This window comes from Larus michahellis, chromosome 4 (genome assembly GCF_964199755.1).
Source record: "Larus michahellis chromosome 4, bLarMic1.1, whole genome shotgun sequence".
Taxonomy (NCBI): domain Eukaryota; kingdom Metazoa; phylum Chordata; class Aves; order Charadriiformes; family Laridae; genus Larus; species Larus michahellis.
In genome coordinates, this window is record NC_133899.1 from 30846884 (window position 1) to 30874066 (window position 27183).

A 27183-nucleotide genomic window follows, 5' to 3' on the forward strand; every position below is an offset into this window, starting at 1 on the left:
TTCAAAGAAGACAGCTCAAGGGTCCTGACTACAAAGAGCTTTGGAGTGGGCATTTTGACAATAAACTGTTCTCACCATTGTTCAGGCTCCCCCTTTCCGAAGGCAATGACTCAACTCCACCAGGACTGGCAGGGAGCCTCCAGCTTCTCAAAAACTGGGTAATGAGATTACGGGAGCAGCTCGCAAGGCTTTCGCTCTTCACTGCGAAAGAAACTGCGCTGTAAGAACTTCATGTGCCTCTTTGGGGCCTTCTGATTAGGAGCATCTGCTGAGGGATGGGTTGGAGCCCATCTGGTTGGAAGCCTGGGGTATCTCAGGTGAAAAATACAGAGGGACAAAACACGAATCCAGGAGGAACACATACAATTTTAAACTCCTCTTGGATAAGTTATTACTCTTCAGATATCAAGTAATGATAAATGAAAGGCAAAAAGCTTGCATTTTACCATTTTATGGTGTCTCCATAAGCAGAGAAGAAATAGCACATTATATGTTTGCTCTTAGCAAATATACAGATTGCAATATTTAAGAATGTGTTTGCTCCAAGCTGTTTATAGAGTCAGAAATCATTTTCCATGAGAAAATCCATATGTGGCATTTAATCCTGTAAAGACTTATGTGCCTCCTCTCCGACAGGAGAGGACACTTTTACAGCTTTCATTCCTCCATGCAGAGAAAATACAGTCCAATAATGGGACTTGGTCCAAGAGGGGCATTAAAATTTGTCTCTGCTCATGCAGTAGCGCTTGACAAGGGAGGAGTGGGAATGAGGAAAAAAGGGTGCACTTTTAGACTCCACTTGAGTCTAAAAAGGAAATTTAGAAGATTGTACTGATGAGGACGCCAGGGCTTGTCAAAGCAAAGGTTGCCACCCCTACGGCAACGCCACCAGTTCCCTTGAAAAGACCAGCCTTATGGGTCCCGCATGTATTTATGCGGAGATTTATTAACTGCAGTTACACAACACGAACTTCAGGATTTATCTCCTTGAGACATATATTTTAATTATAACCAAACTGTTTGGGAAACACAATACATATTTCCCTCTACATTTCCCTCCATCTAGTTTCAGAACAGCAATTCTACAGGATACAAACAGTCCTAGGCACCGCGCAGCGTATCAGACGATGTTTAAACCTCACACCCAGCAACACAGTCTTAACTCTAGTAAAGCAGAGCAGGAGTAAGTTTACATTTACAAAAAATGTAACTGAGTTACACAGAGGCTTCCAAGAAGGACTGAGGTGGGGATTAGCTTGAGTTTAAAAGTTAGAGAAGTAAAAAGGCAAGTACACAAATCAAAGTACACAGTTCTCCACAGTTATCTCAGAGGCGATGGGAACAGTGGTTGAAGAAAATGAGCTGCGGCAAGTCGCCGCTCACTAGGTGGTAAATGCCAAAATATCCCGTTTCAGCACCTAAAGGCTACACAGGGGGAGAACTACTCTACCAGGATCGTATCAACGCTTTCTTGGATGAGATCCGACTCCAGTATACATTCATCTAAGTGCTCTTGGGATAAACTGGAGCTTTTCCCCACGCTCTCGCTGTCACAGTAAGGATGAAACCTGGGGGTCGCGGGGCTCTCCAGCCGCTGGCAGCGGCTGTATTTGTGCTGTTTCCCTCTGTGCGTGTACATGTGTTCGAGCAGCTGGCTCTTCCGGAAAAACGTGCGGCCGCAGACGGTGCAACTGATTTTTCTCTTCCTTGAGAAAGAAAAGTTACAGTTCAACTCCACCGGTTCGTGGTCCTTGGAGATGAGGGAGAGCTGGCCGATCTGCAGAGGCTCCAGGTCGCTGCAGCTCGGATGCTCCAGCTGATGCTCATCCTCCTTGAGAAGGAAGGCCCCGAGCCGGTGGCCATCCCCAGCTTCCCTGTCCTCAGCCAGAGGCTGGACTTCCCCCAGGTCGCTGCTCTCCAGGATAGAGGCCGGCACGCCGAACGGCAGCGAGCCCGAGACGTGGGTGTGCAAGTGCTGCCGCAGCCCACCCCGGGAGTCAAAACGCTCCCCACAGTAGTGACACAGGTGCACCTTGAGGCTGGCCTTAGCAAAGACGGGGCTTGCTACCTCCGGAGAAGGAGGGGTGCAGCTCTGGGACACCACGGGCTCCGAGTCGCACCTCTCCTGCTTTATGGAGACTGAGAGCTTCGGACGCTCTTCCACCGGCTTGGCGAGAGCAGCGGGCTGAGCAGAAGGGTGAGCGACCTGCTGGTCGAGGGAGCTGTCGTCCAGGCCGATGGCCAGAGAGAGCTGGAGCTGCGGGTGGTCGCCCTGGGCAGTGGACCTGCTGCCCGCCTTGGGCAGATTCTCCTTCGCTCCCAGGCGTTCCTTCGCCGGTTTGTGGGCGGTCGAGATCTGGATGCCGTACAAGTTTGAAGACTGGACGGGCTCTGGGGAGAACACTTGGTTCATCTCGATGGCGATATGGGAGAGGTGGTCTGCGTGGAGAAAGCGGATGCCCTCCTCCAGTCGGCTCTGGCTGACGCTCTGCTTTGGCCCTTTCCCCGTGTACATGATATGCAACAAGTAACTAAATATGTCAGGCTGGATGTCCGCAGGCTGAATCTTTATGCATTCGCTGAAACAAGACAGATGATTAAGTACATACAGGGCTCCAAATTACAGTCCCGATTCACTAACCTGCTCGCTCGTTGGCTCCGCCGTTTGCCGTGAGAGTGCGCAGGCTGCTGCCTGCCTCCCGGGCCGCAAGCAGCAGCGCTCCCCACCAACACCTGCGGAAGGGCACGTGCCCTGTTTGCACAGCAAAGTGCCCGAGCGTGTGTTTATCCCTGCGATTATAACGACCGTGCACACAACCGCAGCCAGGGACGGCGAGGGCGGCCGGCCCCCGGTCAGCCCGTCACTCGCCCGCACAGCCAATTGCTGCTGCACGGTACTGCAGCCATGCCATGCAAGCCACACGTCACCGGTGTGTGCCACTCCAGTAATACGAGGCAAAGAATACTTGTGTGCTTAAGTAATAAATTCAGCTGCCGCGACTGTGTAATCTTTATGAGCTTTGCACTTAAGTGTCAGTAAACAACGTCTATCAGAAAGGAAATTAACTGATCTTCTCACTTCCAGCCGAAGGGCTACATGGCCAATGGCGAACAATTACCTTGCAAAGGTGCTGGGGGCCACGGCCCTCAAAAAGGAAAGGGAATGGAGAAGGGTTTAATCGATTACAAGCAGCAAGCTCCAGCTCAGAGGCGAGATTAGACCTTGGCACCGCCATCGTTATACCTGCAGAACCACTCCTGACCCAGCCAGGTGAAGCATCTGAACAGCAGCTTGAAATAAATTGATGATCTCAGTCTCGGGCCTTATCTGCAAGAGTCTGAAGCGCAGAACAGCGATAAGGCTATGGCTTCTCGATTGCTTCAAGCCCATAGGTTCCTACCAGAAGGGACAGTCCCACCCAGCAAGCTTGCCTACAAGCTAACGCAAAGCAATGGACGCGCTGCTTATGGGCAGGAGGTACCTGCACACCCCTAGATTGCCAATCTGTGAGGTCTCACTGCAGGAGGACCATGGTACTTACATGTTTATTTTCTCTGGTCACGCAAATGTCTCATCTCCAAAATGCAGGGCCTGATGTTGGTGTATGCTGACTAAGAGGGTGGTTTTAAAGGACAGCACATTCTGGACTGGGAATGTTTAGAGAGACGAGGCTTGTGCTGGGTTAGGAAAATAATCTCAGACCATCTAACATCCCCACTTATGCTCTTTTAGACTTTAATACCTTAAGAAAGGGGAAAAAGGGGAAAGCTGAGCAGAGTAGTTAACAGGCAGGAGGAGAGCTGTCTGTCCTTACCTCGTCTGATGAATAAATATCATCTTAAAATAGTTTGAAAAAGCAGCGAGCACCGCTCTGTGGGCTTTGAAGTAAACATCTCCAATGGCAACTGTGCAGTCACACAGAAAGCCAAACTCCCGCTGCATGTTCAGCTGCTGGAGGAGGAGGACGCTGTGGCCGGTCGTATCCATGGCGTGCCTGAGAGCAAGAGAACGAGATGTTCATCTCATGAAGAAATCACGGAGCTCCCGAAGGCTCAAATGTGTGTTTCTCACCACTGAAACCAGACGGGCGCCCAGCACAGAGCACGGCCTCGCAGAGCCTCTTCCCGCCTCCAGATGGTCCCTGACCCCCGATTTAATAATTTCTCTTACAGATACCACCACCAGTGCCCAAACAACCCCACGTTCCCTGAGCTCAAAACCTACTCGTGACTTTTCCACGTCCCGGCTACAAGCAGAGCTGTTTCTTCTACAAATTTAACAACGCCCCGCGGCGCACCGGCACCGACTTGAATCGCGGCCGGCGCTTTCCCTCTGGCCTCGGATCGTGCTTTCTACCGCCCCACCGACCGCGCTGGGCCACCGCTCCCCGCGCTGCCCGGAGCCCCTGAAGCCACCGCTCCCCGCGCTCCCGGGGCCCGGAGCCGCCGCCGCGGCGGGGGAGCGGGGCTGGCGGCGGCCGCTCACAGAGGGGCCCTGTACCGCCCAACAAAGCCCCTATTGTGCCGAGCCGCCCTCACCCCGCGCCGCCCGGCCTCGCCAGCGGCCCCTTTGCAAACAAATGCTGATATTTCCTATTGTTTCAGATGAAAATTATTTGGGGGGGGTGGGGGGGGAAGGGGGTGAGCAGCGGGGGGAGGTGGCGAGCGCAGCATCCCCGGGGGAGCCTAACCAGCGCCCGCCCCGCCCGGCCCGGCCCGGCCCGGCCCCCGCGGTTCCCCCACGCCCGCGCAACCGCTTACCCGCGCGGAAGCGCCGCGCTGAGCCCGGCCCGGCGGATGGGGTGGGTGCTGCCCCCCCCCCAGCCCCGCGCTTCCTGCTGCTGCCGCCGCCGCCGCCGGGGCGGGATGGGCCGGGCCGAGCCGAGCCGCGCCGCCCCCGCCGCGCCGCTTCGCCTGGAAAAAGTGAGGGCGGCCCCTTGCGCGGCTGCTGCGCGGCCCGGCGGTGGGATGGGATGGGATGGGATGGGATGGGATGGGATGGGATGGGATGGGATGGGATGGGCGCGGCGCTGCCCGGCTGCCGGCGGCGCGCACCGCACCGCACCGCACCGCACCCCACTGCAGCGGGCGGCCGCAGCCCCTGAGGGAGGGACCGTGCTCACCCCCGAGTGGGGCTTTTGGGGGTGTTTTCCTCTGCGCTGCCAGAGACCCCACCCGGGGCTGGGGGGACTTCGCTTCTTAAATCACCCCGCGACAGAGCGTCATCTGCTGAGCCCCTCGGATCTTGGTGGAGGGGTGCTTTTTTTTGGTGTGTGTGTGTGTTGGTTTGGTGTTTTTAACAGAAAAAACCTCTGTAACAGGCGCCTCCCCGGTCTGCCTGCTCATGAAAATGGACGTGGAGATACGATCTGGCTTCCCCCCCCCCACGTCTGCGGCCTCAGTGCTTTCTTTAACCACCGGTGAATCCTGTGGACGCACCATTTCTCTCTCAGGCCTCCTCCAATCTCTTATTAATTTTTAAACCAGGGGTTATTTTGGGCGAGAGCAGCCACGCTGGGTCGGGCTGCAGCTGGGTGCAGCAGGGCCCTGCAGAGGAGGGGGCAGAGGCAGAGGAGGGGGCGCAGGCAGAGAAAGGGGCGCAGGCAGAGGAGGGGGTTCAGGCAGGCAGTGTCACCCCCACCCTGAGGATCCTGGTCTGTCCCCCTGAGCCACAGCCTGCCCTGTGGCGTTCAGTACAATCTTTGAGGCATCTTTCCCATGAATTTTAACAAATTGCTTTCTGAACCTGCTTAAACTTCAGGTCCCTGCAAGCCTCCTGCTGTCACCAGGTTAATTTGATGTCCACTGGTGGTTTTTTTTTGGCAGGAAAAGGCAGTGAAAATCGCTGTTTGTGTGCTTTCTAGATGTTTTTTTGGTGCAGTTTCAGAGATCTATCATGCCTGCCTCCTCGGTGTCTCTCCTGGCTCAGGGCCTCTGCAGAAGACATTTGGATCATCCCTCTGGGTTTTCTCTCAGCGTTTCATACTTTGCAGTTGACTTTCCTATTGCAGTCCTGTAATTGTGATTTTTTTTTTTTAATTGGGCTGTTCCTGAATCTTTAGGGCAAAAAATGCCCCTGCCCCCCCTGGAATCCAGCATTTGTGGGGCTGTTTCCAGTGGTGCCTCGAGGTGGCCTGAGCCTGGGCTGAGCCTGGGCAGAGGATGGAGATGGGCTGAGATAAGACGAAGCGTAGGCTCCAAAGTGTTTTCCTCCATGCAGTGTTTGCTGCTTCTCCCAGTGGCCAGTACAGCTTTCTCTTTGCCATTGTTCTGTGTTTTATTTCTTCTGTTTTAAATAAAAATGCTCAAAGAGCTCGGGGACCATCTTTCCCTCCTGTGTTTGCGCAGCAGCAGGATTGAGAGTCGATGGAACTATAATCCCACTGCTCCCATAAATACCGGTAGCCGCTTTTCTTCCCCCAAAAGGTTGGCAGTAGGTGGCTCAAGGTTTTGTACTCCGTTCTGGGTTATTTAACATATTTATTAACCCGCATGCAGAGTGACTTGCTATTTGCAGATGGCATGTTATTTATTTAAATGATTAATTATTTACATGTTATTTAGGTTGACTCTGGTCCAAAGAGGACTTTGAAGAGCTTCAGAGAAACTGGAGCCAAAATGATGGAAGCAACAATGAGAAACGAAATTTGGTGTTTTGCTATAAAATGCAGGCGGTGATATCATATGCCTTGGCAGATATAAACTGATACAGCCTACGCTGATGGGTCAAATAAGAGACCAGGAGATAATCGCAGCTATCTTGATGAGCACTTCTACTCACTCCTCCTCTGTGGCCAGAAAATAATAATTAAAAAAGTAAATTAGAAAGGCAAGTTTGGTGGGAGGGCACCGAGAGAATGGAGTCTGTGAAAAGGGGGGAGCTGCCTTGTGCCCCATCTTACCGGAGGTGGCAGGAGCTCCCGGTGTGACGCACATGGGAGGGCTGGGACGGAGCGAGAGGCTGCATGAGCCCCGCATGGGCGCTCTGTGCTTATGCTGCCCTGACATCTGTAAGGAGCTGGGGAGAAAAAGACCCTTAAACCGTGCGGAAAACAACTTTTCAGCGTCATTTGAAAACCGCGACTGTGTCAGCTTATGGAGGCCATTTATTTAACTTCCTATAAAACAGGAAAACCTACAGAGAAGTTGCACTGTGGGGGTCCCTCCACCTCTCGCAGGGCCTGGCGCCTTATAGCCACAGAGGTTTTTTTCCCTTCAGCCAAGGCTGCGGCATGGTGAGGCAGGAAATGAGGGGATTTTTTTGAGACACATTTTGAAAGCTCCACTTTTATTCCGTAGCGCTTAGAAAATCCCCAGACAGACCCAGATGATGTCCCATTTGGAAACTAGGATTCTAGTCCTGTTTGCTTTCACAGTGGAAGGATGCTGCAGGAAAACCTTGGGAATCATTGAAGCAGGGATTGGTGCCGGTACATTTTAACATTGGTGCGCTTTATTTTGTTGTGCTTTTTTTTGGTTACTTTTGTCATTTTCAAACTTGTAATCAGATCTCTTAACTTTGCTACAATAAAATTTTCCCCTTCGGTTTGCCTGGAGCTGAGAGGTATCTCAGATAGTTTGCAGCAAACATAAAACTAGCGGTATCTCTAGAAACTGTGTCCGAATGAAGGGGCTGTGAAGATTAAACACTTCCGATGCTTGCGCTGAATGGCAAATGTCACTTTGGGGGTGGAAAAGTCAAGTGGCAAGACCGTGAGGAAAGCCTGACCTGGCAGATGTTTTCTCGCAGCCCTGTGGCAGGTAGCAGGGGAGCTGCCCCCGGCGTCAGGAAATCCCTTTTGCTCACACGGGCCGGTTCGAGAGGAGCTGGATGTTGTTAGATGGGAGAGGTCCAGAGAGCGATGGGAAGAGGGCCTGGGAAAGCTCCCAGGGAGAAAGGAATTAAAAAAAGAGCTGTCCTCGGGATCTGCGATAAAGCATGGCAGTAGCTGCCAGCCCCTGCGCTCCCTGCATCATCCTAAAACTCCCAGAGGGAAGGTGGTGATATTAACGTGTGAAATCGCAGCAAAAAGGAAATACTTTTTCATGCAACTCCCAGTTGCTTTTCTTGCAACTTGCAATTAAACTGTCACACAGAGGAGGCCGTAGGGCTGCGAGTAGAGAACTCCACATGGGTAACCGACACTTCCCCGTTGCCACCAGTCACGGCTGCTTTGAGGGGAAAAAGGAGAGGACACCCCCATCTGCGGGGGCAGACCGGCTGCTCGGGGAAGGGGGGTCTCCGGCGGGGTCTCCGCGGGGGCCGGCAGCGGGGGTCCCGCCGGGGCGGAGGATGCGCCGCTCCAGGTCCCCCGCCATGCGCGCCGGGGGGTGTCGGGGAGGGGGGGGACATCGGAGGGGCCGGGCTTGCGGCACATGGGGAGGGGGGCGCCGGCAGCGCCGGGCCGGGCCGCGCCGCGCCGCGCCGCCCCGGCGGCATGGGAGGAGAGGGGAGCGCGGCAGGGAGCCGCCCGCCGGGCCCCGGCATTGGCGGCGGCGCAGCAGCGCTGGCAGCGGCGGGGCCGGGAGCCGCCGGCCGCCGAGGGGAGGGGTCCGGCTCCGTGCGGTCGCGGCGGAGCCGGCGCTGCGGCAGCAGCAGGCGCGGCGGGGCGGAAGTCCTTTGTTGCAGCCGCGGCGGCAGCAGCAGCAGCAGCAGCGGCGGGAGCGGCGCGGGCAGCTCCCCCTCGGCGGCCGCCGCCTCCTCCTGCTCCTCTCCCCGCGGGTAAGCGGGGCTGCGCGCCCCTCCGCGCTCTGGGGAAGGGGCGGGAGAGGGGAGGGTGGGGGGGGGAGGCGGCGCGGCGGCCGCAGCTCCGCCGGCGGCGGGAGGTGGGAAGTGCCGAGCGGCGCCGGCCGCGGCATGGCCCGGCACGGCCCGCCATAGTGGCGCGGCGCTGCCAGGTAGGGGCTTTCCAAGACGGCGGCCGGTCCCTGGCCGGCGGCCGCCGCGGTGACCTTGCGCCCGGCGGCCTGGCGAGGCGCGGCGCGGCCCGGGCTTGGCGAGGGCCGAGCGGCGGGTCCGGCGCGGTTCTCCCGCCGCGCTCCACCTGCGGGGCGGGCGGCGGAGGCGGGCGCGGCGCCCGGCGGCGGCGGGGCCCTGCGGAAGCGGGGGGGCGGGGTGGGGGGGTCGGGGGATGCTGCGGCGCTGGGCCGGGGCGCCGGCGCTGGAAAACGAGAAGCGGCCTAGGGAGGTGCGGGGGCGTGAGGCGGGGAAGGGCACCGCGCTGCCCTATTTACTCTGGGGCTTCGAGTCACGTTAAACATCTCGAGTGCCGTTATCGCCGCCTAGACCCGTCCCGCCACCCCTCCCGCCAGCAGGCCGGCGGGTCCGAGCTGCCTTCTCTTTTTTTTTTTTTTTCTTTCTTTAAAAAAAAAAAAAAACCAACAAAAAGAAACCCACAAAAGCAACCCTGAAAACTTCGAGTGAGTTGCAGTAGTTTAGCGAAAAACTGAGCTGCAGCCTGGAGGGAATGCTCCACCCTGCCAGGCGGGAGACTTGGGTTTCACTCGGGGCTGGCAGGGCACGGGATCGCCTTGGAGGCGGCTGGGAAGGAAGGGGAATAGTTTTGTCACTTAAAAACAAGCCCTGTGTCGCTCTGGGAGCAGTGTCGAAAGTCTTGTCCCTCAAAGGACTCCTCTTTTCTTCCCGGATAGAAAGGTAGTAAAAAGAACAGAGGAAAGGGGACTGAAAACACTGTGGGTTTGGGGCTGGGCTTTTATTCCTTTCTTTTTTTTTTCAGGATTTTTTTGTAACTCAGACTCCCAAGTTTGGCCTATTTTTCGGCTGATAGACGAGTGCCGGTTCCTCTTGACACGTAGGCATTGGTAAATAGATAGCCTGGGTTGGATGCTGCTTAGTATTTGGATATTTCCTGCCGGATTATGTCATTTGCTTGCATTATTTCCCTTGCACTAGAGTATCGCAAGGTATAGCACATACTGCAGAACTACTGAGGGCTGCAACAGTGTGGTGTTCCTTAGGCATTTAATTACATTAAACAAACATTCCTTTAATTAAAGGTGTTTGTTTAACATTCCTCATTACAGCTCTTGGAAAAACCCACACAGCAGCCGTGAGCAGGGGGGATGCGGGCTTCTCATTTTTACCGAATTACAACTGCAGCTTTTATGGCAAGCGGGGGAGAGGCGTTGAGACCATATGGCCGTGGGGAAAACCGGCCAAACGCGAACGGTTGCAGCGCTGGCAGAGATTTTCCAAGGCAGCAGCGTAGCAAGTTGACGAGGTTGTGGAGAGATTTTTGGATGACTGGCCAGAAAACCCGAGGAGTAACAAGTCATGTTCGTTGCACTCTGCTGCTGTTTGAGGTAGCAGGGAGCCAGCAGGCACCGGGGGGGCTGAATGGATGAGGGGTGGCTGCAGGACGATGTAGATAATGAAGACATGGGTTGGTGCTGCGTGGGAAGCTTGTAGAAGTAATAGAAGCCCCTTCTTCCTGGTAGCCGGAAAGTTTTATGTGGAATAAGATCCCAGACTCCAGCTCTGCTTGCACAAGTCATTTCTTCATGCCATGTTGTCACTGTTGTTACAGGAGTTTGCAGCAATTGCGTTGAGAGTGCTCGTGTCAGCCAGTGACTTGGGTTTTCAGTGCCTTCTGGCTTGAATGTGTAAGACTGATAGCTTCTTTCACAGATTTCCATTGCTGCTGACAGTGGACAGCCCTGAAATTCTGGGATGGACAAAGCCTTAGCAGTTACTGATCTGCTGTATGGAAACAAAATAGCTGCTCAGAATTGAGATAATGAAAGTTTCCTGATAAAAATCCCGGTGTCCTTTCTTGTAGTCGTCACAGCTGGACCTCTCACTAGAGCCCTTCTGGACCTTACACGCAGGTAGCGTGAGAAGCCGCCTGTGCATTTTTCAGTTTGACCGGTGGTTCCCCAATGGTTGGGTTGTCCTGTCCTGCCTCTGCTTGGGCACGGTAAACACCGTCACTCAAAGAGTTCTGCTGCAGAGATGGTGTGTGGGCACAACAGCTGACATAATTTGCATGAAGACCATTTATATCCTCAAATTTGTCTGGTAATTTTTTCTTTGTGCATGTTGTGCCATTGCAAAACTCTATAATTAGCTGGTTGTTGCCTTTCCCCCCCATATTAAACCTGTTTCATTGGATGGAGACCTTAGCAGCATTTTTTTTGTTTGTTTGTTCGTTTTTTTAATGTGCTGCAAGTAAAACGTGAAGCATTTAGGACCAGAAAGAGCCAACGAAATCTGTAGTCTGACCTGTGTGTCACAAGGTACCGTGCTTCGTTCATGTGCATCCAGCAAGTTGTTATGCCAAAATATGACTTGTATTTAGCCAAGTATGCTTTCCTGGAAGGCACGTGTATCTCCATTTGAGGGTCTCGAGAGATGGCTAAACCACTAAGATGTCCTGAAATTGAAAGTTAGGGTAACTTGGACAGCCTAGATAAAAAGGCTCATCTCTCTGCTACAAGGCATTAATGGGGTGTCATAATTTTTTTCCCCACTAATTGTTTCTTCTAAACGTATCATTACCATGTTGCCTGACAACTTTTTACAACTGTAAAGGTGTCAGATAAAAGATAACTGTGACTTTCTAGAGTAATCTTTTGTGGCTAGCAAGTTACTTTAAAAGACTGCATAAGCTCTCTCTAGTACTTTTACTCCATCGATCTGATATAAAGGTGTTTGAAGTTGAGGTGGGGCTTTAGTGTGAACTCTGTTTTCTTAATTTACTCACTCATGCTTTTTTGACACCTTATTCCTTGTCTTTCAGGGAGCGCTCTTACCCAAGAACAACTTAACTAATTCTCAATTAGCAGCTGAGAATCATAACTTGCTAAATTTTGATGGCTGTTTCTCATTTGCGGACACGGATGCTGAATCAGCGGAGAACTGCCTGTTGAGGAGGGGATCGAGTGGCTCCGATGGCTCGTGGTTGGGGGCTTTGGAGCATCTTTCCCTGGTTCAGGTCTAGCCCAAGTGTCAGCTGAAACTTGTTTTTTGCCAACCACCAGATATACGTTGGCCACAAGTCTGTTTAAAATGAGTTGATTCAGCCATCAGGATGTGTCTGGAGATGAGTATCTACATCATTGGAAACGGCTTCACAACTAGCACGCCTGAAGGCAGCTGATTGGAAGGGCTATGGGAGGAGGATAAATTATACCTTTAGTTCTACGTAGCCTGAATAATGGAGCTTAATTAGCTTTTCCCTGGCAGTGCACGGAATTCCCATAATTGTTTTAATTCATGATCAAGGCTATGCTTGCAATGCAAACTGCATCTTATCCATACCCGCTGTTGAAGTGGGCAGTGGTCACCTGCCCCCAAGTTCTTTGCTGTTTTTGCAACGCTTGTGTACACTGACACACCTTCTTGGATTCTACGGTACCAGAACAGTCTCAGGTGCTTCCTCTTGAGTGTGTTTAGATAAAAGTTGTAGCCTGTTGACCACTCTGTGTCCGATGCACTAGCTGAACTCCTAAGCTTCTCAGGCATCATGCGAAGAATTTAGACATGTCGTGCAGGATTTTCTCCTGAGCATCCAAATGCTGTCACTTAGGAATCCACATTTTTTGGTGGATCTGACCCACAGAGACAAAATAACTCTTTAAGGAGGAGAGTTCTTGGGAACCCACGCCAGGGTGGGAAACGGTGTCAGACACCGATGGGGAATTTGCTTTTTGCTGCCCACGCGCTTGTTTCTCTGGATAACTGGGCGTTGCTTTCTTGAGGTTTTCCAGTCTCATTTTCTATTAGCACCAAATTCTCCACTCATTTAGTATACTTTTGTCCAGGCTGCTCTTGGTTTCCAAAGAAAAGCAGCCAGTAACTAAGCATGTAAGCACTCTGTTTTTGCCTGCTCAGCAGTGGAAATGCTGGGTTTTGAAAACCACCTACTAATTTTAGGAGCCAAAAGGCTCCTAAATTCTGAACCTTGTGGTATGTCTTTTTTAAAGACAGAGAAGTTAGCAAAAGAACTTTACCAGTTCTTTGCTTGAGGACTTTTTTTTACTTCTTTAGTTTTAACACATCTCAGAAAATTTTAAATGTGAGGAAATGACACAAAACACGTAGCTATAGTAAATACCCATTCTTTCTTGTTAGCAGACTTACAGACAACTTATTTGGTTAGTGCAATAGTGCAATTTACCTTGCCTATGGTAACATCTGAATAGTAATAATATCTGAGTGGTGACTTGAAAAGGAAAAATCTGGTGGCAGAGAAACAGCTTGAATCAAAGCGTGGCAGGGTAAAAATAAACATTTACTTGGAAAATAAAATGCATAGGGGGACTTTGAGTTTGAAAATCAGAGTGAAAATACCTGACTCAAATATCTTCACTTTTCATTTTCGTATCAGATGCTTTTCAGAACATTTTGATGCATATTTTTTCAGAACACCTCTGCATTGTTCAGTATTGCTTACCGCGTGGCCTGTTGGCTGTGTTTACTGCACAAATCAATCATTGCTGGAGTTAGTTGCGTTCCTCGTGGACTTTCTTGTGACATTTGTGACTACAGTATTTGGGTGCTTCACAAAGGCAGCGTGCTAGTCTGTCGGGCAAGTGGCAGGCATTTCTCCTCTTTTTGAAATAGAAAAGAGTCAGAAAGGATCAGAAATACTTAAAAATTCTGTATTGACAAACCTGCCTGCATAGACATTTAATTTTCCAAGATACTTGGTGATGGTACGTACAGAGGATAACTTTCATTGGCCTCAGTTGCTGCCTGTGCGTTTCCCTGTGTGGAGAAATTGGACATACAAAATGCAAGCCAGACTTATTAAGAATAAAAAAAAAGTCGAAATCGCTTGTCCTGGCACTGGTGGTGATGGGATGCTGTTCTCCAAGGCAGTGTTCATTGCTGTGAGATTCTCCTTTTTGTCCCCCGCTCTCTTTCACTTCACATCCTCCAAATGAGCAGGGATCTTGTGTTGTTTCTTGCTTGGATCCATTCCTGGACAGATCCAGAGGGTGCACTGAGGAAGGAAGGGAACCTTTGGTAGGAGGAGGGCTGGAAGACTGTATAATATTATATGCATAAACAGCAGCTGAATTAATCCTGCATTAATTACGACATTTCTTGTGTATACACTTAACTTCGAAACCTTGGGTTTTCTTTAAAAAGGACCTGTTTTTATTCTTCTGCCTGCTTTTTTTTCCAAAGCAAACTTCAAAAATAGTTTGCAGCATTGAACCACCCACATGGGTGATAAATGCTTATCTCTGCCATTTGAACAATTCGAGTAACAAAATAAAGGTAAATGATCATTTTCTGAGAGCTTGCTCTTGATGGGAAGGAGTTTGTCAGCAAGCCTGGTGGCAAAGGAACGGCAGAACCAGGAATTCAGGGTTCAGTTCCAGTTTTGCATGGGTGAATGCTATAATTGTTTTCTTGTCTGTTTCCCAGCAAAAGCATGTCTTTTTTTATATCCCTTCTATACATCTTTTATACCCCTTGGCCCCTGCAGCTTGGCTTTTCCCATCCCCTTGCCCAAGCAGCTTCCCTCCACCCTTTAGTCCCTCCTTGCACCCATTTTTTCTCCCCACAGCTGCTTCCTAATCCCACTGCCCTCTTCTTAGCTCAGCATTCCCCTCCCAGCCTGCCTCTCCCTGCAATCCCTGTTTCCAGAGGTTTTGTCTCACATCTTTCTTACAGTTCCCAATTTCCCTGTGTTTTCACTAAATCCTCTCCTGGGTCTGGCTCTCATAAGCCAGAACTGGGCATCTTTTCCCTCTGGCTGCCAGGAGGGATGCTAAAACCCAGCAATGAGTCACGGTGCAGAGCAGTCTCCAGTGAGCCCTGCTGCCGGTTCGTGATTTTGTGGAGGTGGCACATAGAATCATAGAATGGTTTGGGTTGGGAGAGACCTTTAAAGGCCATCTAGTCCAACCCCCCTGCAAGGAGCAGGGACATCTCTACCTAGATCAGATTTCTCAGAGCCCCCTCCAACCTGACCTTGAATGTTTCCAGCGATGGCGCATCTACCACCTCTCTGGGCAACATGGGCCAGTGTTTCACCACCCTTATCGTAAAAAAAATTCTTCCTTATATCTAGTCTGAATCTACCCTCTTGTAGTTTAAAACCATGGCAGAGCTGTGTATGAAAGGAGGGGTTTCACCATGGGTGGGATGGCTCAGGCCCCCCACGTACAAAGGAGCTGCAGGAGGATGAACTGTTCTCAGCAGGGCTGTAATCTGAGATTTTAGTAACTAACAAAAGTCTTAAGTGTGAACAAACTGATAATTCTTATCTTCTTCTCCCCCTCAAGTTTATAACTTGGCCAAATTCAGATTTTTATGTCGTGACGACATATCCAAGATATAGCACATTCTCCCATATGAAGTCTCTCTTCAAAGATTTTGGAAGAGAAAAAATAATAATATATATATATATATGAAAGCTTTTTCTTAGCCTCATTTTTAGAACTGTTTTGGATGGAATTTTCTGTGGAGGGGAAAAAAAAAAGAAAAAAACCCATCAGTCCAAAGCAGACAATTCAGAAGGACAGTTTTGCTTTTGCTGGTTGAAACGTGTCAAAGTTTTAAATAGCCCAACACAGGCTCTCATAGTGGGAAGCGTTGGCAGCTGTAAATATATAGTTACACCCAGCAGGTTAATACAGCATCCAGAGGGAGGATGCCAGTACTTTCATTAACATAAATAATTTCAAACACTCTATTTTAATACCTACGTGTAGTACTACCACGATGGAGGCTGGGTACATATCTGAGCACCTTGCCGTCCTGGTCAAGTGATCTCATGCTGGGGCTGTATTTTTCCAGAGTGGGGGTAGGAGGTAGGCATTGAAAATGAGTTGGTTTTGTGTATCGGGACTCACATGCTGAAAGCTCTGCAAGAGTTCACCTGTTAAATGGGGAAATATCTTTCACCTTTTTCAAAAAAGAAGGAAACTTCGACCAGACAAGTTTGTGTGCTGTCACTCCTGTGGCTGCCAGATGGTTCCCACCATTTGGAAATGTCCAATTCTTGCAGGCGTGTGCAGATAGTTTCTGTCCACCTTTTCGGTACAGGCTTGCTGCTTGTACTGCTGTTTTGCTATTGGAAGACATGATGGAATGCTTTTGGTTTGGAAAAAAAAAAAGTAAACATTCAAAACTTGCCATGTTAGGAGGATGAGGAGATTAAAATAAGCTGTCCTGAGCCTTTTCTTGTCTTGATGGTGGTTCACACCAAAAGGCCAGTGGTTCCTTACACTGCATCTTCTCACTTTCTCGTTGGTTTTCACTCTTATTACATGGAAGCTGAAGTCAGTTCTTTGTCATTGTGCAGCTGCTGTTCTTAATACTTGATACAGTATACTGAATTATATTTAAGGATCTAATGAATTACCTCAGATCCAAAACACATTAGCACTTGGAAGAATATGAAGTGCCCTTTTATTATTACCTGATGTTGAGAGCTTTGCTTTTTTTCACAGAAACATCTGAACTTACCCAGTGACTTGGACAATAATCAATCTTCTGTAGAAAGACATAAAGTTGTTTCAGAGATTCTTCTACTTTCAAAGCCACCCTTTTGCGAGTTAGTAAGAAAGCCATTAAATTAATTTCATGCAACGAGTTGTATTTCTGCAGTGGACATCACTGGGCCAAACTGGTCAGAGAATTATTATGGCAGGGTGCTGGCCTTGAGTTTTGGGTGTGGAGGATTATGTTGAGAGGACAGGAGCAGCTGCCATTCAGGTGCTCATCATCAGTGTAGTTCAACCCAAATCTCAAGGTTTCTGTTGCCAGTCAAGGTCTTGTGCTGGTGGTGATCCACAGGTACTGCTATATGAACTGGCAGTGGGGAATATCGCTGGGTGCAGTGAGCGTGTTCTTGTTTTGAGAGCTTGAACGCATTTCTTCCATTGCAGTCCTTCGTGGAATGGTGAACGGTGACTTAACGTGAGGTTTGCTACTTAACAAGCCAGGCAACGCCTATGACTTGTGAATTCATCGCTAATTGTGGAATTGAATTTCTCCACCCGTTTCCCAGCCTCTAGGATATGTAAGCTGTCAGGGGACTGAGAAGAAATAGGGAACGTTTTTGTGTGTGTTTTGTTTAAATTTTGGACAGTTGAAAATCAATCCATGCATTTAATTGAGTCACAAAATGCTACTTGTTTGCTAGCCTGTACTTCACTTGTGCAAATCTCTTATAGTTATTTGCAATAATGTTTCAAAATGTTACGAATGCTCATTATTGCTTTAAGTTTTTCATTTCAATTTGGGTATTCTTTATACCTTCTTTTGGTTTCTCACCCCTCCTCCCTATGCAGTTAGTACAGATTATGTGTATCAGTAGAGGTTTTCCAAAGTGAGTAGCGACTAGCTGTTGGGTCTGGCTGTACTTGGTTAAGTTTATCTTCTGTAAATCAAATGCACACTCCTGGGTATGATACAATATACAATGGATTTCTTCTGGATGGTTTTGTTAACATAAATGGGTATGTTTTCTTCCTCTTTTCTCTTGAGGACGAATTAGTCCTTTCACTTACAGCAACCCTCAGCACTCACACACCCTTCCCCCTAGTCTTTATCGAGGCTCTCTCACTGTGGCTCTCTCTGGCTTGCTGTCCTTTGCAGTTCTCCATTGCTGAGTTTTTCTTTGTCTGGTCTCCCATCTACATGTTTTTGGTTATACTGCAGCGCTCTGAACGCGTGGTTTTGAGAGCAGTCGGAGGCATGGCGTGCACCACTTCCTGCCTCTCTGCCGTCCCTGCGGCTGTCGTGCAGCTAGCCTGGTCACCATCTGCAGCGGGCTTGTAGGTGGGACATGCCATCGCAGCCGGGCATGAGAACGCATCTCAGTTTGCAGTTCCTGGTTTGCAAGACGCCTTGCAGACAAGGTTGAGACTGTCCCTGAGCTGCCCCAAAGAGCAAAAAGCACGTGGATGTAGCTTGTGTGGATGCTCCGCAGATGTATCTTCTTAGTTTCCTTTAACTGGGAGGGAAAGACCAGTTGGAGCCTGGCCTGGGTTCCAGTATGTGTTGCATCATATGCCCGTTGGACTGACAGGTGAAAAAGGCAAGTTGAGACTGAAGAGTGGTTTCTTACAGTCAGCTTACCTTGTATAGGTGTTGTCCCGGGGCCATCTTACAGAAGTCTACCCTGTGAAGTTTTTGAAGTTCTGCGTTCAGAATTCATATCTGAAAATCTTGGCTGTAGGACTTTGAGATGTATTTGCTAATTTATATTCTAGCAGCGTTGCTCTGATTGACATGTATGGTGGTTATGTTTATTAGTTTACTACTAGCCTTGTAAGTCTAGTGGTGAGAACACGGAATTGTGGATGTTTTCACTGGCATCGATATTCATAGCAGTTACCAGCAAAGATCTCCAGACGGGAAGCTGTACCACAAACAGTGTGAGAATAGGAAGATCTAGAGAAGAAAAAGATGTCAGTTCCTCGCCACGTTTAAGTACGTTTTGCTTTTTGTGCTCGTGATTTAACAGATGTCTTCTTCTTTATGCAGGGCTGTAATTGAAGTACAAGATGGCAAGAACCAGCCACAGCAACTACGTCCTTCAGCAGCTAAACAACCAAAGAGAATGGGGCTTTCTGTGCGACTGCTGTATCGCTATCGACGATATTTATTTCCAAGCACATAAAGCAGTCCTTGCTGCATGCAGCTCCTATTTTAGGATGTTTTTTATGAACCATCAACACACTACAGCCCAGCTGAATCTAAGCAACATGAAGATTAGTGCTGAATGCTTTGATCTTATTTTACAGTTCATGTATTTAGGAAAAATTATGACAGCCCCTGCCAATTTTGAGCAATTTAAAGTGGCCATGAACTATTTACAGCTATACAATGTACCCGAATGTCTAGAAGATATACAGGATACAGACTCATCTAGTTTAAAATGTTCATCTTCTGCTTCTAGCACCCAGAATAGTAAAATGATATTTGGCGTGAGAATGTATGAAGACACACTTGCTAGAAATGGCAGCGAAGCAAACAGGTGGGGCATGGAGCCGCCAAGTTCAACAGTAAATACATCCCATAACAAAGAGCCTGATGAAGAAGCTTTGCAGCTAAGCAGCTTCCCCGAACAACTGTTTGATGTCTGCAAGAAAAGCACCACGACCAAATTCTCTCACACAAAAGAGCGCGTGTCCCACTCGCGCCGTTTTGGAAGAAGCTTCACCTGCGACAGCTGCGGGTTTAGTTTTAGCTGTGAAAAGCTACTGGATGAGCACGTGCTAACGTGCACTAACAGGCATTCTTACCAAAGTGCCAGGTACTACGGTGCGGAAAAAATAGACTTTAACGAAAAGGACTCTACTTCTAAAATAATCTCCACGCAAACAGAAAAATACAAGGGGGACTTGAGTCAAACTGCAGACGATTCTTCGTCTCCCGTGTCAAACATGACAAGCAGAAAAAGCAGCACGGTCGCCTCTGAGACATCAGGTGAAGAAGGAAGTAGAGCCTCTGAGAGGAAGAGGATTATCATCAAGATGGAACCAGAGGACAATCCTGCAGATGAGCTGAAGGATTTTAATATTATTAAGGTGACAGATAAAGACTGCAATGAGTCTTCTGACAATGACGACCTAGATGATGAACAGGAAGAGCCGCTTTACAGATACTATGTTGAGGAAGAGATCAGAGAGAAGAGAAATGCTCGGAAGACCTTAAAACCCCGTTTATCCATGGATGAGGATGAAAGAAAATGTTTGAAAAGTCCCCGGCACCTTACCAGGAAGGCTCCTTCAGTGCAGGAAGATGTGGAGAATGCTCCCTGTGAACTTTGTGGGCTAACAATCACTGAAGAAGATTTGTCCTCTCATTATTTATCCAAACACATAGAAAATATATGTGCTTGTGGCAAGTGTGGTCAAATACTGGTCAAAGGCAAGCAGCTACAGGACCACGCGCAGACCTGTGGAGAGCCCCAGGATCTGACCATGAATGGTATCAGAAATTCTGAGGAGAAAATGGACTTAGAAGAAAACCCCGAGGAGCAGTCAGAAATAAGGGACATGATGTTTGCAGAGATGCTAGAGGACTTCAGGGACAGTCATTTCCAAATGAACAGTCTTCAAAAAAAACAGTTATTCAAGCATTCTGCCTGTCCTTTCCGATGCCCTAATTGCGGTCAGCGTTTTGAAACTGAAAACCTAGTGGTTGAACATATGTCAAACTGCCTGGAGCAAGATCTGTTCAAGAACTCCATGATGGAAGAGAACGAGAGGGATCACAGACGTAAGCATTTCTGCAATCTTTGTGGGAAAGGATTTTATCAGCGTTGCCACTTGCGGGAACACTATACCGTTCATACCAAGGAAAAACAGTTTGTTTGTCAGACATGTGGGAAGCAGTTCTTAAGAGAGCGCCAGTTGCGGCTCCACAATGATATGCACAAAGGCATGGCCAGGTATGTCTGTTCCATTTGTGATCAAGGAAACTTCCGAAAACATGACCATGTACGGCATATGATATCTCACTTATCAGCTGGAGAGACTATATGCCAGGTCTGCTTTCAGATATTCCCAAATAATGAGCAACTGGAGCAGCACATGGATGTTCATCTGTATACATGTGGAGTATGTGGAGCAAAATTTAATTTGAGGAAAGATATGAGATCTCACTATAATGCCAAGCATTTGAAAAGAACATAAGCGTAAATATACTGTTAAAGCATTAAGTTGGCAGCAGAGAGAACACCAAAGCAAGGCATACAGTATAGTAGACAAAAAATTGAAAAAGAAAAAAAAATTGAAAATAAGTCTCTTTTTTATTATTTTTTTTTAAGACCCTCCTAACCATAGGTGTCTATATAGGCTCATTAAGTATATAGCTTTGAAAAGCATCATATGTTTAATTATTACATTTTCACTGTTTCCTAATATCAGTTTCTGTTCTTAATTTTATTGTTTTACTAAGTAGATATACAAATCGTTATTTTTAAACTGTAGATTAAAAGCACAATGTTACCCCTTCACTGACTGCTATTAAACAGTTCTCGGATCCATGTCCGTAAGATGAGTGCTTTAATATTTCCATGTGTTGTTTCTTCATGTGAAATTTTTAGATCACAGCGATTAATGTGGAAGAGCATAATTGTTCGTAATCCCCAAATTAATTTTCCAAATGAAAAAAACCACCCAGTGCCAAGAAATAATCCTTTGCTGTCTGACTCTGCTGTAAGAGCAGAGCTGGCCATCCTGGTCCTCTGCTTCTTGGCTTTGTTGGAATGTGCATCCCAGGGGTGAGAGCACGTAGGCTCAGTTAAAACCTTGCAGACTTGGACCGATGTGCGCAAAGGGAAAGGGAGTTAATGACTCTCGAGATAACTGAGGAGTTCTCAGCAGAGTGGTCATTTCCCAGACTTGAAGTCCTAGCAGAACTGTACAACTGACGTTGGCCTTTCGTTTTCTGCCTGTACCTACGCGGGTATATATAACCTGCTTATCCTAATACACGCGAGTGGCTGTGGTGGATTGCTAGGAATGCAGAATGGCGCTGTGCATTGAAGACTGCATTTCTCAGCCTAGCTGTAAATGGTGCCTTGCTGCTTGTGTTGGAAAGTTAAAAGTGGGATGGGTGTGACGATAGTCCCATTGCTTGGGTGGGGAGGGAGAGGGGGAGCGCGACTCATGTGAACCTTAGATTTTTTTTGTTTCTTGTTTTCATGATACTTTCTGAATGTTCTGTTTTTCAACAAGAATATAACAAGAAAAGACTGCAGAGTTTGCTTAATAAATGTAAAGACATTTTATGCCTTTTAAGATTCCTTTCTGATTCTAGTATAGCCCTAATCTGCGTAGCTTGTCTCTTAATTTAATTGAATTTAAAAATCCTACTAAGTGTCAGCTGACATCAATTCAGTGAGGCAGCTTGGCCTTTGAGAGAACGACTGGCTTTGACTCTTAGGCACCAGATGTCTAAATGTTTGTTAAGTGCATGATTTTTAATGGGGGGAGGAAACTATTAAAAAATAAAACCTAGTGGTACTGTCTCCCGGCAGATCTTTAACAAAGAGGGTAGTAATGCCATTTCCCACTGAGCCATGGAAGGAGGAAAGCAATTTAGATCAGCAATTAAGGCAGTTGGATTCAATGATCGTTGTAGGTCCCTTCCCACTGCAATATTCTATTTTATTCTGTTCTATCACCTTGGACACTATTGGTGGGGTTGAGAATAGGAGCCAGGAGCTGAGAGTCTGGTCCAGGGCTTTCATGTGTTTGTCACTGTTGTAGTTGAGTTTTGATCCCTTGTTGTTTCTTGGGCATTACGAAGGGTTTTGAGCTTTGATGTTAGACTACAGAAATTAATACAGTTCAGAATCTCCACTATAACTATTTAAATTAGTATGAGTTGCCTTGCATTTACTCAGTTTTAAATGTGTGTTAGAATTTCTCTTGGTTGGTAGATGCATGCGCTTCTGCAGTGATGGAGAAGGACCTGCCACCAGACCTCATCCCTGAGCCGGCAGCCGGCTCCCCGGGCACCGATGGCTTTGGGTGCAGTTCGGGCCATTGGCATTTTGCCGTAACCGCTCAGTCCTATGTTTTCTTGTATGATGCTGAAGCCAAACATGTCCTGAATAACACTGGGGCCAAAAAGACCACGGACATGAATGCACTCCATCATTTCAGTTAATTCAGAGCTTTCCCCTTCTTAGGATTTACTCCACATTTCCCATCCCAAGCCAGGCTGAGGCTTAGTGTGTAAGAGTTCAAAGACTAAGCAGGATGGGTATTTTAACACTTTTCAGCACTGGAATCAGTGGTAAGGTGATTATAAGACTCTTAAAAAGACAACATATTTAATTGTAATGGTTGTCTTGGAGATGAAGTAGTTAGTCAAGTGCTGTAGTGGAAGAGCTGGTGGGGCCAATACACTGCACAGCAATTCTCCGTCATGCAGGCTATCCCTTATGGTACTGGCTGTGGCTGGACTGGGACAAGCAGCCAAGGGAAGTGAGGGAGAACTGGAGGGTGCTGGGGGAGTTGGCAGAAGAGTCGTGTGGTGCTGGGGAAGTGGGAAGGCGGAGTGGGAGAGGAGGCATTGGACGAAAGCTGGGCGGGCAGTATTAGAGCCGTGCAGTGGGAAGCAAATCCCAAAGGTGGCATGGAGGGGGCGGCTGGAGGAGTGGATAAAATGTCCTGCGAGACTGGAGTGAGAATGACTCAGCTTGGCTGGGGGAGCTGCCGGCCCGGGTGATTAGCTCACTACGGCACAAGCTCAGAGCGCGGATTGCGTACCAAGTAGAGCCAGCCCCTATGCTGGAAGGACGGCGGTGGCACAGCAAAGCCTAGATTAAAGACCTTGTTGAAAAGGAGGAGGTGACCTCTGCGAACTAAGAGATCTTCCTGAATACAGTGAAGGGCTAAGGGTAATTTATGGAGACTCGTGCTGAGGGTCAGGAGCCCTTGTTTACAATGAATTTGTCTGAACTTGACCCAAAAAAGTTTCACCAAAGAAGTTACTTCCTAGTGTAAGCAGACCTGCCAACTGCAGAAGTTAGATGGAGGAACTGGGCATGATGGTATTTATGTGTACTATCTAACTTTATAAACACCCTGGAATACTCTTTGTTTTTCAATTATAAGCTGTGTTGTAGTAGCCTTTCAAAGGAAGGTTTGTTAAACCTTTCCAACTGAACTTGAATTAATGTTTTTTCCTGTTCTTGTGAAACAAAACCCAGTGCCTTGGAGTTCATGTGTGTGAATGTCCAGACTAAGGCTCAAAATGAGCATGAATTGCGCTGCAGGGGAGTTTAAGAGCGGACCGACTTGTATGTAGGCAGAGAAAACCAGAATGACTGAAGTAGCCTGAAAAGTTATCAAAGGGAGTATAGGAGAACAAATCAAAGGTACTAAGGCATAAACAAGACAGCCTGGTTTGCAAGTAGATGGGGATAGTGTTTATGGTGAGGTGAAAAAGCATGCAGGGGAACAGCATGGGACTATTACAGAAAAGGCCTGGAGTGACAGGAGGAATTTGGCTGCTGTGAACAGGGAGAAGGGGTGGGTGCTGAGGCAGCCTGGGGCTGGTCGCTCCTGGGGACAGGTGTGTCCTCCCCAGAATGCGACAACATTTCACAGAGTGAAATTACGGTGTTTCAGCCCTCCTACTGTGATAAAAATTACTGTGGAGACCGAACAAAAGCAGATCTGAAAAAAAAACAATTGGAGTTACAATATCCTAGAAGTCTTGCTATTACTTGAAAGATAGTGAAGGGGAAACACAATTATTTCATTTAGAGTTCTGTTTCCTCTAACAAATTTGTACTTCTCAGTCATCATAACATAGTTCCTTTGCATCTCCTTCCTGTGCTACACGGACTGTTAAGAGGGTAAAAGCACTTAAGGATCCTTGAGAGTGGAGGTGTAAGCGTATCACATTGCACAAGGCACAGCCAGAAAGAAGAGACTTGCTGGATGATCTGACTTAAATATAAGTGATTTGCTATTCTTATTTTTGGAGGACCTCTATCTGTTCTTTCTTTTCCTCATTTTGGCAGCGGTGTCGGCTGCGACCCTGAAAATAATTTGTAAGTAGCCAGCCTAGCTCTCGGCTTTCAGGATTTACTTAAAGTTTAAAAACAGAATTCATGAAGACCTGAAATGAGCTTTAAAATATCACAAAAGCTGTTGAGCTTCTTTTTCAGTTTCAGAGGAGGTGTTTCAAATGTTAAAAAATATATATATATACACACTTGTAAATGCTTATCGACAACTTGTTAATTCAAAGAGTATTTACACTTGTGTATAATGATATTCGTAGCCAATGTGAAGAGCCAATTCGGAGCCAGATGTGGAGAAATCTTGATTTGAATAGAATATCACAGAATTCTGAGAATTTATGCTTTTATTAGGGGACTTCTCCATTTAATATTTTCAGTTAATGGAGAAATACAATTCAGCGTATTTTTTTATTGAAACCCGAAGACAGAAAATGTACTGCCCTGGAGAGTATATTAAAATATATTGTTATGAAAGTGAATACTTTGACTACACTATTGTATTTGAACACAGTTGTGTTAAACCATCAAGAGTATCTCAGCTATTGCTGAGGACGTACGTTTGTTCCTGAAGGCAGTGCCACCTTGAGCCCTGGCAGCCCCTTCCTCCTCCCTACATAGTTTCAGCTGTCATATCCCGTGTGTGCCACCCTCTCCATTGTCAAAAAGCACATATTTATGTAGCTTTACAATGAACTGAATCAAACAACAGGCTTTTTTATTCCCTGTGGGACTATTTTGTGGCTGTATCAGTTCCTTGCTGTGCTCCCCCCTCCAGCTCTACATCAAATCTTGCCCTAGCACAACAGAAGGGGGGGTATGAGGGGAGAGATGTGTGTGGGTGGGAGGGGGCTCGTTTGCTTAAACGAGCGGTGCCAGAACTCAAAGCACATCCCGAGCTTAACTTGGTCTCTGTCTCCCCAAGCATCCTTGTGGAAGCTGAACTCTTACATTCATCTCCTATTTCCTGATAAGGAAAAAAGGCAGCCCAGCCTCTTACATACAAATGAGACACATCTATGCTATCTGCCCTCTTTATGAGAACTGGAAACCTTCCTGCGTTCAGCTCACCCTTCAAATATGCTCTGGGGCTTTCTTAGTCTTTCTTGAAACAGGCTACGTAGCGCTCCACGCCACTGGGTTCACGCGGTTGGCCTGGCCCAAGGCCAAGAATGAGCTGGGCCCCTTGTCCAGCCAGACACCAGGAACGGTTCCCACCTTCCTCTGGTCTTCGCGCCCTCCAGCCTGCCCGCGCGCTTGGCAGCTGGGCCTCGGCTCTCCTGCTGGTTTCTGCCCCTTGCTGCTCACAACGTGCGCTTTTCTGGGTGTTGCAATAAGGGGAGACAGTCATCTCATTTTTGGTCTAATATTCAAAGCTTGGGATAATTCCTTGCGTAAGTTAAGGAGATGCTGGCACTATCTGTTACTATCCCTGTGTGCCTGCTTCTGACTTTTAAATGCTTCCTAATCTGAAAGGGTTAAAAATCAAATATTCTGACTTTCCTGATTCTCAGTTGGTTTGATGCTTGTCACAGACTTACAGACCTACAAGATGAAGCATGACTAATTTGACTTTATAAAAGTCTGTTGAAGGCTAGAAATTAAGAACATGTTTTTAAAAGCTGACGTTTCTGTAGTTCTCGGCTATAAACCAGTTTTCTGTGTTTTCTTCCAACTTCCAAAAAAACTCCTAAAATATTGCTGTGCAGTGTATTCTTGAGACATGTTAATAGCTGAGATTTTGTAGGGGGAAGATGCCAAAAAATGGGACACATTTTATAAATTAAGTGTCTTCTGCCACTTTTACAATCACTTCTACGATTCTGGAATTAATTGTGATTTTATTTTATTCTTTCATGCAGAAAGACAAATCTTAATTTGTTACAGGGCAACAGAGCTCATGATTCAGGAGCCAGTTCATCATGACTATAAATATTCAGCCCTGAAACAAACAGCCCATGTTCCTTTTCATGTACTTGAATGACCAGTGCCAGCTTTACAAGAGAAATGCTGTCAGATCTTTCTTAGGGTCATTTTTGCCCTCAAATGTCTTGTAATTTTTTTTAGTTAAGTCACAGGAAAACAATATTCTTCATCATGCTTTCCGAGAATCTGTTTTCAGTGCTTTGTGCACATTCCCCATATAAAAGTAGTTGAAAATATGTTTTTAAAGTTTCATATTAATGTATTCAAGAGAAGATAACATGAGATGAGAAATCAGCAGATAGTCCAAGGCGAGATTTTTTTAACTGCCCATTTGTTTTGCGTAGCTAGCATAGCACACCTCACCCCAAGAAGCTAGCATTTCAGAAGTGGTCAGTATTTTTGATTCTCTTGCAAGATTTTGATTCCTTCTGGCATACTAAAACCATAGTAAATCTTCCTGCAGCTACAACCACAAAAACAATGCTGCATGTAGCATTTCCTATGGGAGGAAAAAAAAAACCTTAGCCCTTTCAGAGCTGTTCAAGAACGTCCCTCTCTGACGAAGTCCCAATGTTGCTATTGTTTTTACTCAAACTGAACTGTGATTTACATCAATGAGATTTTGGGGTATACTCTTTTTTGTTGTTGCAAATAAGAGATGATCTCAGATAAGTATGTCTTGTAGTTCTGTAGACATCCCAAGACTCCTAACAGGGAAAAAGAAGACAGCATTCCTTAAAGGCCTCCAAATCCTGGAAGCTGTGTGGATTATGGTAAA

At 47.6% G+C, this 27183-nt stretch overlaps 2 protein-coding genes across 15 annotated transcripts in view; one reads left to right on the forward strand and one right to left on the reverse strand.

Moving 5' to 3' along the window:
• Positions 1 to 437: 437 nt before the first annotated feature.
• ZBTB25 (zinc finger and BTB domain containing 25) lies at positions 438 to 5076 on the reverse strand. Of its 4 annotated transcripts, none has more exons than XM_074583775.1 (3): positions 4762 to 5076; positions 3816 to 3995; positions 438 to 2579 (listed from the first exon to the last, which is right to left on the reverse strand). In XM_074583775.1, the coding sequence occupies exons 2-3, from the start codon at positions 3986 to 3988 to the stop codon at positions 1442 to 1444; spliced, it is 1311 nt and encodes a 436-aa protein (XP_074439876.1). In that variant the 5' UTR covers positions 3989 to 3995; positions 4762 to 5076; the 3' UTR covers positions 438 to 1441. The 4 variants fall into 4 exon arrangements, with proteins under 4 accessions (XP_074439876.1, XP_074439877.1, XP_074439879.1 ...); XM_074583776.1 differs by lacking the exon at positions 4762 to 5076 and adding an exon at positions 4540 to 4732 and having other exon boundaries at positions 716 to 2579; XM_074583778.1 differs by lacking the exon at positions 4762 to 5076 and adding an exon at positions 4226 to 4529 and having other exon boundaries at positions 716 to 2579.
• Positions 4771 to 27183, forward strand: part of ZBTB1 (zinc finger and BTB domain containing 1) — a 55809-nt gene continuing 33396 nt past the window's right edge. For 2 of the 11 annotated variants that reach the window (XM_074583765.1, XM_074583768.1), the window contains exons 1-2: positions 8421 to 8722; positions 18473 to 20384. In XM_074583765.1, the coding sequence (XP_074439866.1) occupies positions 18493 to 20384 (1892 nt within the window). In that variant the 5' untranslated portion in view covers positions 8421 to 8722; positions 18473 to 18492. Of the gene's footprint in view, positions 4924 to 8091; positions 8308 to 8417; positions 8723 to 8775; positions 8899 to 18472; positions 25286 to 27183 lie in introns of those variants that run through there. The other 9 variants (XM_074583767.1, XM_074583763.1, XM_074583764.1 and 6 more) reach the window with 9 other exon arrangements.

Coding starts and splice junctions, on each gene's coding strand:
- ZBTB25 (XM_074583775.1), bottom strand. CDS start 3,988: ATGGATACGACCGGCCACAGCGTCCTCCTCCTCCAGCAGCTGAACATG. Junction 2,580..3,815: donor ATATTTATTCATCAGACGAG/GTAAGGACAGAC, acceptor GTCTTGTTTCAG/CGAATGCATAAAGATTCAGC.